This window comes from Branchiostoma belcheri, unplaced genomic scaffold (assembly GCF_001625305.1).
Source record: "Branchiostoma belcheri isolate BF01 breed outbred unplaced genomic scaffold, Haploidv18h27 scaffold167, whole genome shotgun sequence".
Taxonomy (NCBI): Eukaryota; Metazoa; Chordata; class Leptocardii; order Amphioxiformes; family Branchiostomatidae; genus Branchiostoma; species Branchiostoma belcheri.
The window spans coordinates 422,478-434,205 of NW_017803124.1; the positions used below are offsets into that span (position 1 = coordinate 422,478).

Here is an 11,728-nt window from a genome sequence, read left to right on the forward strand (position 1 = left end):
GCTGACAGGTTCTGTCAAGCATCATGTTAAAGGTATTAAGACTAACATGTAAACTACATAATGCAAAGTAAATCCAGCAACTGAATAAATTCTCTGAGAAGATAGCATCTGCTATCTTACCTCAGTGACTGGCTATCGAAAACTTATCCGGTTGCTTGATTTATTTTGTTTCACATAATGTTTTACATGAACTTGGATGTTTAACCTTCATTGACGTAATAAATAAATACAAAATTGTTTTGAATTAAGAAATAAGACCATGCTGTAAGCTGGAAAACTCAGAAATTACTAAATGTTATTATGACTATCTTATCATCAGTACTGCAGCTACCAGTATTGTGATTGAATGTTTAACTTGTAGGATATGTTGGACAATGTTAAGTTATAATAGCAATTGACCTCATCCTCTCTACCAGTAGAATGGCAATTCTACAAGTCTTAGAACAAAGTTTCCACCCAAGTTTATTTTTGTTGTTGTATTAAGTACTATTTACACATGTATGAGCTCCAGGAAGAATATAGATATATTCACTAATGGATATCTGAATAAGACAAACAAACTGTTACAGTACAGTTCTGAAGATTGGTTATTTTGTGCACCTTTTGGTGTCGTGCTCAGGTCAGAATCAGACGACTGGCGCCGCACCCTCTCAGCCGGACCGATGGGAGGCACCACTTCCTTGGGCAGGGGGGAGGAGAAGAGTTTGGTGGGGGAGGGAGGGGGGGCCGTGCCCTCCTCTGGTACAGGTGCCCTGGGGGGAGGGAAGTTGGGAAAGTAAGCCTTAGGTCAATCCAACTGAACAGCAATTTAAAACTTCTTTTACAACCACTTGTTTAACAAGAGCCGACGTTTTGATGAAGTTGACAGGTGGTCATCGAAATGTTGGCTCTTGCTACACATGTGGATGTCAATACAGAACATTGGTGTAGAATATGGCCTCCTGAACACTACCCCCGGTAATGCCCCTTCCCCCCCCCCATTAATTTGTCAACGTTAGGTGCTAGCTGCAACTTTATGGCCAGTAGCGCTCTAAACAAGATGGACTAGCAAACTTAGTGTAGGAGATCACTTTTCAGACATACCATGCATGATATAATGACAGGTTTTATTGAACATCTTGTTCCCCTTTCAAATTCAAATTTTATTCGGTAAGGCTCTCGTGGGCAAAAACCCGAATTTCGTCCTTATTACATAAGTGCATAATGCATTAAAAACAATGATTTGTTACACTCTTCATTATACACATGAAACATGGCAAGCACAATATTAAAACCTTTCAAAAATTTTCGACATTAAAATCTGTACACAATATGTGGTTACCACGTAGGATTTAGCTAGATTCTATAACACTACTGGTGAATTGTCTTGTTATAGAAGCCAACAGCGCAATGAAGAAATTGCTATTAAAGTCTCTTAGTCCGGGCTTTAGGTACAATCAGTTGCTTGTACCAGAGTTTAAGAGTCCTTTAAGGAAGAATACATGTAGATGTATGATGGAAATGGCGACTCACTCCTTGACGGCATCCTTGATGACTGGTGGAGACTGGTGAGGAGAGACCGGTGGTGGCTGGAGCCGCGCCAGGTGGGCCGCTGTGCCGATGGCTCGCACCACGATACCTGACTCACCCTCCAGGTCAAAACACTGTCTGTACCTGACGGGAGCAAAGGATTTATCATAATTCACTCCATACCATAGGTAAGGAGGAAATATATTGTTTTCTATCATGTTTGTTCTGCTCCTACTGTTTCGTTTAATTCAATTTCTTTTATTCCTTTTATTGCAGGACTTTGATTTATGTTTACCAAAGGAAAACATATTGTTTTTGCTTTGTTTCCTCTTCTTCTCCAAACCAATAAGGTCAACGACCTGAACCAGACGTCTGTCACTACTGTCACCATTATGTATGTTTTCATTGCCAGTCTTGTTGTGGGTTAGCTTATATGTAGTTCAGCTTGTGCTGACCCTTGTTTCATTGCTAATAAACCCTTGAAGTTTCTTTATTGAAAATTGAAAAAGTTTTCATTTAAACAATCCCTTCTCAGTTGTGCAAGATTAAAAAATTTTGCTTCAATCTGAATGAAGAAGAATGTGGGATTAGAACAATTTCATTTTGGACTTACCCAATGACAGCATTGCCTCCCATCTCCAGTACCTTCAGTCCTATCTTCCTCTGCAGCTCACCTGAAACACATTAAACATACAGTAACACGACTCAGGGTTTTTCACATCATTAACACAGGACAATTACACCTACAATAACACCATTCAGGGTTTTTCGGCATGGGGGCATGTATTTCTGATATGTAATTGAAAACATTTTAACTGAGTATTGAATTTTCAAATGATGAAGAGGGTACTAGTATTGGGTTGTATTCTGTACAAATGGGACGTTTTTCAGTGATTTTGCTTTAATTCGTAAACATAGTAAGATGTCAGAAATGTTGGCTAAAAACCTCCCTATTTAGTCACTCCTACATACTGTTCTATCCATTTTTGTTTCGAAAAGTCCAGGTAGTAACTGAAGCTATCCCTGTCCTTGGTGCTGAAAGCCATCTCTAAGCAATGTATCCTGTTTGTAATAATATCATATTAGGCCATGTTGATTTGATTATATGATATCAAGGGTCTGCATGGGGGGAACCTGGCAACGCTTAACGGTAAATTTAGAGGGACTAAAATACTTAAAGGCATTCAATGCAATCCTAGGGCAACAGAAACGAATAAACAGTCCGGATGAGGAAATCTGTCTGATATTGATATTTACAACTGCCATTTATACGCATTTTTGTCATCATTTCACACTAGATATGTTTAAAGCACCCAAAAACTAGCTATATGATTATGAGGCATCTCTAACACTAATTTTTTTTTGATACTGCCCATTATACAGTTACAACCAGCCTACAAGACAAAATAAGCAACCATTTTAAGTAACATCACATTTTTGCCTCACAGAAAGGGCAGACTCAACTTACTACGTTTGAAGAATGATCAGAATTGACTTTAAACATCAAGTTTTGCTGCTCTAAAATTGCATTGGATATTGCCTTTAACGTAAATTCAGGCAATCAAGTTGTCTTGTGTGAGGCTCTGGAATTTGACAAATTGCCAGCACGCACAGAGCGGTACAACAGAAGTACATTACCGTACCTTGTTCACATTTTAAATCATGAATAGTCTGTGAAATGTTTGATTTTAATGATATGATTGTTACGGACACGGAATGACGACCAGGATTTTACTTCTTTTTATTTTATTTATTTAATTTGATTGTGACGATACAATACACTGGCAACCCAGGCAGCATAGCTGATTGTGTCTTACTTCACTGTCTAACGCTTTAAATCACACAATTCAGCCTTAGAGGCTGCCAAGTGATTGCGCTATATATGTACATAATTGTGATTTGAATTTTGTGTTTTGAAATAAACCAATGATACATGTATATATACTTCTTTGGAGCAGACTTTTGTATCTGTCAAAACTATAGTCCGGGGACCTTGGACGCTCTGTTATGATGCTCTGTTTTGGTAACACGTTTTGGTAACAAAATCAATTTTTCAATGACGCTTATATGAAGTACATGTATTGTTTACCCCAATGACTTACCTGACAGCTTGGAGAACAGGCTCTGTCTGGCCTCATTTGAGGCTCGAGGAGTCCGAATCTTGTCTATCCACTGAACAACGGTACAATACACGGTGTATGTTCAGAAAAACACAGACAAACCAAGGACATAATCACATTCTCAAACATTCCAGTGTTCTATTCCATTTACCGTGTACTGTATAGTACATGTTACATGTCACCTTGTCAACAGTTTTCAACTAAGAGAGAGATCACCCTTTCATATTACTTACATGAAGTACGCTAAGTATCAGTGTTAGAAATATCAACTTACAGTCTGCATTTTGCATAGACATTTGCAATATGAAACAATGAAGCGTAACCTGCATATTGCAGACTATATAATCTGGCTAGGGGTTGATTGGTGTTGGTCTCCATGGATGTGGCCATAGTTTTTGCCAAGATGTGCAGCGCAAACAACGTTAACATGTACAAACATGTATTTTAATGGACTTGAATCCAGACCTGAACCCCAACATGAGTTTTGTTACATGTCCTTACCATATACAATGCAAAATAATATATATCAAGTATTATTAGTGCATTATGTGTACAGTATTTGCAGAAAGTGTTCCCAAATCACAGAGCACTGAATAAAGTTAGCACTAAAGTTAGCACTGGAAATCACAATTTTTACGTTGTTGCGGTCACCTCTGTACCGCGAACTTATCACTACCATACACAAATAGTTTGACAACTTGCACCTGCCACCACTGTGCGCAAATAATCCCTCAAACATGTGCATCTTTTTGCTAACGTGAACAGAAAGTGATTTTTTTGGTAGCACACTGCCTTTCCCACAGATGTGGTATAAGGGGAAAGGTACATGTATAACAGGCTAGCAGGATATCACAATCAAAAAGGTTAGAGGTATCCCTCTGCTATGGTACAACCTTTTGAGTGGTACATGTATGTTGGAGTAGAAAGGGTTACCTGGTATTCTGGATCATCATTTACCACCAGTTCTTCCACAAACCCCAGAATAGCCACAGGATACATGCCATACGGGATGGAGGGGGCTGGGGAGGAGTAAGAAACAATCAGTCACTTCATAAAACAACATGATATGTCCTATATACAGTAAATCAAGTGTTATGGTCATCAATGACAAATCCTACACTACTTTCAGATATCAGCACTGTTTGTAGGCCTTCATATAAGTATAATTAGTTACTATACTGTATAAGAAATAAGTATAATGTCAGCAAAAACTACTGTGTTTCATTTCTAAAGAAAAGTACTACAACAATAATTATTACTACAACATTATTTTTCTGACATTTGGATGTTAAGAATACGCTGTATACTGATACATTTGACATCTTTTTTATTCTTTATATACGAAAACCTAAGAAAACATTAGAAAAAATTGGGTGCACAGCTCCAAATTTGGGTGCACTAAGGTTTACATGCACCCAGTATTTCTAGCCCTGCAGCTACACGTGTACTTGTTTTCAGACTTACAGCAGAAGAACTGGACTCCACAGGATGACTGTCTGAACCTGTTGGTGTCGATGAACAGATCCACCTTCACCACAATGTACACACTGCCTCGGATTCCTGTAATATCAAAACATCATAATTTACATTCCATTCATACATAGATATGGCTGTCAAAGGCACCCAGAGCAAGTCTTCATGGCAGTAAAACTGGATTATCAAAGTCAATTTTCTAGTCCTTTTTTAATGTAGTGAGATGAATCCACCCTACCCCATAGCATACTGATATCTGTGCGGCAAAAGTGTGAATGTTGCTGACAGAAAACGCTTCCTTGTTTCATATAATACATAGTAGGTTCATGTGGCGCAGTGGGTAGATTGGGGTCGTGTGGTACAGTCGGTAGCACGTTTGGCTCACACCCAAGAGGTCGCGGGTTTGAATCCTGCTCAATCCTCGGCATGTCACTGATCTTGTGCCCTTGGAAAAGGCACTTTACACGACTTTCCTCACTTCACTCAGGTGGAAATGAGTACCTAGCTTCGGTTAATAGGGACGTCCCTCGGATTGGACGTTAAATGGAGGTCCCATGTTTGGGGAGAGCCACACCCCACACACGTTAAAGAACCCACCGCACTTATCGAAAAGAGTAGGGGGTCTTCCCGGTGTGATTGGTTCAAACCTTACAGTCCGGTCTTACGCAGCTTGTACATGTGCGTACATGTACAAAACTGGTGTGTTATGCCTAAAGGCGGTTTACCGGTTATGCGACACAAACAAACAAACAAACAAGGTTGGTTCTTACTATTTACTTGTCACTGGTACCAAAAAAATAAATAAAGCAAATCACATAACTTGTTTGGGGGCTATTTCAAACACTTCCAGTATGAATTTAATATAAAGTCAAGCCAGATGAAAAGGAATTCCAGGTAACATAGAACTAGGAAACAGAGAAATTACAATTCCTTTAGGGAAACGACAATCATACATGCATGTACCAGCATTTATTTTCATTGTACTACTAAGGCCACACCAATTTAATTTGTTGGTTCTCGGATTCGCCTCTTCATTTTTTTCTGATTTGCAAGAAAAAAAAAAGATTCTAGTTCTGAATCAACTCAAATATGCTCATATTTTGCACCCAACAGTTGAAGAAAGTCCCTTTCTAGTTGATACAGTTTTTCCATCTATCAATGCAGTGGTTTGATGAAAAGTTTAAAATTCATAGTTTAAATATTAACCCAGCCTTTTGTGTTGACTTCATGGCTCCTATCATAGCATTTGGGGCTATAATAGGATGCCTAGATCTGTTTTTATCATTTTTTTTTTGCCCCGTCGCTTCATATTTTTTCTAAAAAAATCCAATAACCAACAAATTAAACTGGTGACTGTGGCCTAAGAGCTACCGGTACTTCTATAGTCTGGTACATAGCCAATGTCAGGACTGCTGTACTCACCATGCATGGTGTCGTAGATGGGGAACCAGCCCTGCATAACTGAGGCAGAGTCTTTAGTCAGCAGGGGGTCGATATCTATATACACCTGTAGGGATGATACACATCATCAGCATCTTAACCACTCAGGCGGGTCATCCATGTCTTCCACATACTCAAGGCTCGAAATTAACAGTGTCCCGATGGCCACTGACCACTACAATTTAGGCTGGGACAACTAAAAAGACATTTGGGACATTTTTGGGACAATTGAAAAATAATCAACATCAGATTCAGAATGTCAGCCCTACTTTCATTGATCAGGCAACCGTCCTGGCTTTTGGCTTGGAAAAGCCACCCAAATTTCTTGACTATTCTGCAATTATAGCATGCCTGGGTGTAAGAACGTACACGTAAGCAAAATAAAGTTATCTTCAAGTTACAATGTTTTGTCATACATACATCCCAAAAACAGGTTGGGACCTCACTTTGGGACAATTGAAATTTATTTTCGGGACAATGCTGGGACAATAGGAAAAAAAGTTTCTGGAGGCCTGTTATCTGTTACTGTCCGTTGCACCCCATTAAGCAACTAATATCTCTGAAAGGCCCTTCTTGACCAGTGTTTGAAATACGCAGTAGCACCGTTTTATCACGCAACATGATTTTCTTAATTGTGTGCCCTAGGTGGTACACTGTGCTCAAAAAGGTATTTCGAACACTGCTGACTGTTCTTTTCCAATTTGCACGGTCTCCCCTCTCCCTATCTGCTGGACACCAGTTCAGTGCCACTCTGAGAAGTTGTTTGATGGAATATTGCATGGCTGAAAAAAACTTTTGTCCAACTGTCATCTTTGACGGACAAAAATAGAAATTGGCTTCTAAAGATATGGAGATGGATGGAATCTTCTTACTTTACCAGCAAATTTGCCCCTCAAAATGCAGGACAAAAGCATCTAAGAGGGTCAAGATTTCAACATTTTCATACAGGCGGCAAACCAGGGCCCCGCTGACGTCTCTTGGATTGTTACACTGTCCATCCTTCAGCACTCAACATGATGTTACATTAAACGAAATTGAGATGACAGGATAAAACTTGAAGCTGGCTAGAACACTCACACAGACTGTGTTATGTAACAGAAAATAACAAGGAGGAATGTCCATTTCACAAAATTATACAAATAATATGTTCTATCTATTTTACAACTGTGCATATATACCTTTCCAATCACATCATGGGCACTGTATGTGTCATGGTCCAGGACTCTGCATGAAATAGAAAACACATAGTATTGATGTACATTGTACAGTACATTGTACAGTCCATGTACAGTATGTTGTCCTGTTCATAGTTTAGAGAAATTCACCACATAACTAGTGTTGTGTATCTAAACCCACATTTAGGTAGTCCAGAGGTTTAGATTCAGTTCCGGAACTTACAATTTGCATATACAAAATTGCATGTTTGCAACCTTGCAATGTTGTTTGGGCAAAACTGTGGCCACATAACATGGAGGCTGATACTTGCGATGATGCCCGATGACAATGTTTTCTTCATTTTGCAGCACAGTTTTTGCAATCTAAGGAAGGTTTTAAAGGGGTATGTGAAATGTTTTTGTTTTTTTTTTGTAATAGGTCCGGACTCGGTTCTTGACTTTTTAGGTTTTTTTGGACTTGAACCTAAACTTTCTTACAAGTCCAGATCCAAGTCCATTGACCCGGTACACAGCACCTAACATGTAAAGAGCTTTCAGAGCATATTATCACAGTTATCACCATTGCTACAATGTTGTTTATAACGTAACAAAAGGCACAAGTTGCTACCCCAGGTATCTATTCTGATATTCAAGGCATTACTCACCGAATTTGTAATGGTTCATCCTGTAAGTCTTCATCATCTACCTGAGAAAAAAAAAAAAACAATATAGACTTCAGCACAAGAAGGTGTAGGTGGAAAGATGGTCTTATATGCAAAATTTTGCTTAGTCGGTCTGCAAGTGTGCTGTTTTCTAGCTGGTTTTAAAGTGGTCTACAATTTCTTTTCCAGGTGGCTCAGTGGAAGGATCCTGCAAAAATTAAGCCCACAATGAATTAAACTGACCTTCCTAGTTTGTGTTATTTGCATGATGTTTCAACTTTCAAGAAAAAAAACTTCAAGAAAAAATGCAAAGCTTTGAAAGAAGATGAACTTGATAATATCAAAAGAAAAATGGCTGTAGTTCTCAGCATTAGCTTTACATGTAGCTTTCCAGCTTTAAACATTTTATATGGTGCATACTGCATAAAGAAAATTTACCAACAGTTAGAGCAATAACTTATTTTTATTTTGCATATTTTTTCCCTTGATAATCATGCACGATATGTTAAGCAAAATACAGCTTACAAAAATAATATATGGTTAATTTTTGCATCAGCATCTTTGTCTGCAAGGCCTCTCCCCCTCCTGCTCTAGGTACAAAGTTGCACATTCAAAATATTTTTAAGTGCAAATATTGAAAATCATGTGCATTTTGCACATTACACATGGGTATTTTGAGCTCTGGGATGGGATGTAAAGCCGGAGGTCCCATTTTTGAGGAGAGGCACATATAAATTATGCATGTACCTTCAGAACATTAAAGATCCCACCACACTTATCAAAAATAGTAGAGGTCCTTCCTGGTGTGATGTAAGTGGATCAAACCTTACAGTACAGGCTTATAGTTATACAACTACAAATGCCCTATCCACATCTATTCTCTCTCTTCAATGTATCAAACTTTATTCTTGATACCTTACCTCAAACTTGAACCAGTCTGAGTTCCACTGAGGGTTGAGAGACTTCTTCTGGACGTCTGTCTTGTAGTTAGTAGCTCCGAACTTCACCTGTTAAAACCAACCAACAACATGCAGTCACTTTATAGTCATGTACATTTACATCAGTACATTCACTCATTCAGTGCACACCCCAGTTTATTTGGCGTTTCTATTCGAAGCTGCACACCCTCAAATCTAGCAAGCGTCTAGATCTACTGTGGAATGATTCAGAAGGAAAATAACTGTATGGTATGATTCTACTACGAAAGGATATCTTTTCAGCTACAAACCCTTTTGTCACATTTTTGCCAATAATGTCCTTCAAGGATGACGGATTGGCTTCAAAATTTTTCCATGACATGCCACAAAGCTCCTGCAATTCACGGAAAATCAGGTGCTGGCTAGAGCCCTGGTGTGTGTGTGTGTGTGTGTGTGTGTATATATGAATGTCAAATCCATATCTTTGTATCCGTACCTCTACAAAGGCGTCTGTGAGGTCGCTGGCCCTGTCCATGATGGGCAGGTCCCTCCCCGCTACTACTCGCACCTTCAGCTTCCCCGGCATGGCGGTACCCCGCTACACACCGCACACTGGCCTGTGTAGAGGGATAAATCTCTTTGAGTACTCTAGCGGACAAATGAGTACTCAGCAGTTCTCTTTGGATTAGGCATTCTCCCAAATTCTATCTCAGATCTCTTCCAGTCTCTTACAAGTCTCTTTTTTACGACTGTTTTGTTGCGTAAATTTCCCATTGTTTGAAAAGTCTCTTTCAAAATCACCTGTGAAAACATGGCTGCCATGTTGTTGTTTTTATGTCATTCTTAGGGTTAGACGTGGCATGAATGTACAATAAAGGTATGTCATTGAGCCATTGAGCTAATCCCCATTTAATTATCTATTGTTAAAAACAATTGATGTTATCTTAGGGGGGTCCAACCTCAGGTGTCAAGAAAGAATCTACAGCAGTTCTCTTTGGAGTCTCTTCTAATGGGGACAGATCTCTTCCAGCTCTCTTTTGGTCTTGTATTTGTGATGAGTTCTCTTTTGTCCACTAGAGTACTCAAAGAGATTTATCCCTCTACTCTATATATGGTACTACACCTGAACAGACATATTGTTAGAGAAATGTATGCAGGGCCGGAAAAGTTTTCAAAAATCCATGCCAATTGCCCTATTGGGCAAGTACAAGGTCATTTCGGAGTAGCGGAGCAGAGTCTCTCATTTTGGAGTAGCAGACCTTTTGGAGTAGCAGTTCGTACGTTGCTACCGTTGCTTCATACATGTAAGCTGGCTGCCCGGATTTGGCATGGGTTCCATTCCCGGTAGCCTCCACCAGGCCTTTCTACGGGAATACGGATTGTAGAATTCGGCAAAAAAGACAGTAAAATTGGCCAAGGGAGTCCGACTGCGGGGAGGTAGTTTCTTTCCCTCTGCGGCCAGTCAAACCTACAAGACGGCAGCACGTCAGCAGAACGTACTGCACCTGGGCGAAACCTTTAATATATTGTGCATAGCACTTCGGCCGAACATCTCATGTAAGGTTGTATTCGCGCATATAAACAACACTCTGTCTATGGTTTCCAAACGTTACGTCGGAAAAAATATTGTTTGCAACTGGCAAAATTCTGATGCAATGTTGACCAAAAATCCAACGAAAACCGTGAAAAATCGGGGTTCTGCGCAGGCGCAGTACATTCTGCCGACGTGCTCAAGACGGCCAAAATCAACTGGCAAATATTCTCCTATATATAGCCAGCGTAGTTAGTCTGGTAGAGACTAGATTCCCGGTGCCTCGGAAATGACTGAAAAACTAGAGCCGAGTAGGAACAGGAAAAATAACCCGACTCCCGGGACGCCTGTGCAGCCAGCTTATAAAACAATGCACAAACCACTATTCCAAATGCTCCGGAACATAATTTGTGGTGCTCATTTCCAAATCAACACAGCAAAATTTATGGGGCATGGGGGGGGGGGGCAGTACAAAACGAAAACAACATGTCATAACAACTGGACAAAATAAGTCTACAAACGAGGTGATGATTCAACACATTCTTCAGAAACATCCCAATTTTTCCGGTGTCCATACGAAGCTATGTCACGTCACTAGCTACAAAATACGACGTTCAAAGTCGCCCCGCCCCTTTCAAAAATCAAACTAATTCTCTGGAAAAGTCATTTTTAAGGTATTTCTTGAAAATAAATTAACAGCGAATCATGACCACATCTGTTTCTCCAGAATAGGCATACATACGTGTTCTGATGTGCAGAGCTCTCTAAGTCCGCGGAAATGTGACGAAATTTCCTACAAAAACAAACGCAAATTTCGCAATCTTATGGGCGCCGCCATCTTTGTTCCTACAAAGCTTGCTGGGAGTGCTGTTTAGTACAGGCTCTGTGATTGGTCAAATTTCGATAAATGAAACTAAACTGA

General features: G+C 39.7%; 1 protein-coding gene across 6 annotated transcripts in view; it reads right to left on the reverse strand.

Moving 5' to 3' along the window:
* Nucleotides 1-11,655, reverse strand: part of LOC109466436 (C2 domain-containing protein 5-like) — a 46,360-nt gene extending 34,705 nt beyond the window's left edge. For all 6 annotated transcript variants that reach the window (XM_019764155.1, XM_019764156.1, XM_019764158.1 and 3 more), the window contains exons 1-12: nt 11,549-11,655; nt 9,772-9,892; nt 9,279-9,365; nt 8,362-8,402; nt 7,721-7,766; nt 6,525-6,609; nt 5,094-5,189; nt 4,563-4,648; nt 3,612-3,681; nt 2,123-2,183; nt 1,513-1,653; nt 601-752 (exon numbers count right to left, since the gene is read on the reverse strand). In XM_019764155.1, coding sequence (XP_019619714.1) covers nt 601-752; nt 1,513-1,653; nt 2,123-2,183; nt 3,612-3,681; nt 4,563-4,648; nt 5,094-5,189; nt 6,525-6,609; nt 7,721-7,766; nt 8,362-8,402; nt 9,279-9,365; nt 9,772-9,861 — 955 coding nt within the window. In that variant the 5' untranslated portion in view covers nt 9,862-9,892; nt 11,549-11,655. The remainder of the gene's footprint in view (nt 1-600; nt 753-1,512; nt 1,654-2,122; nt 2,184-3,611; nt 3,682-4,562; nt 4,649-5,093; nt 5,190-6,524; nt 6,610-7,720; nt 7,767-8,361; nt 8,403-9,278; nt 9,366-9,771; nt 9,893-11,548) is intronic.
* Nucleotides 11,656-11,728: the final 73 nt, after the last annotated feature.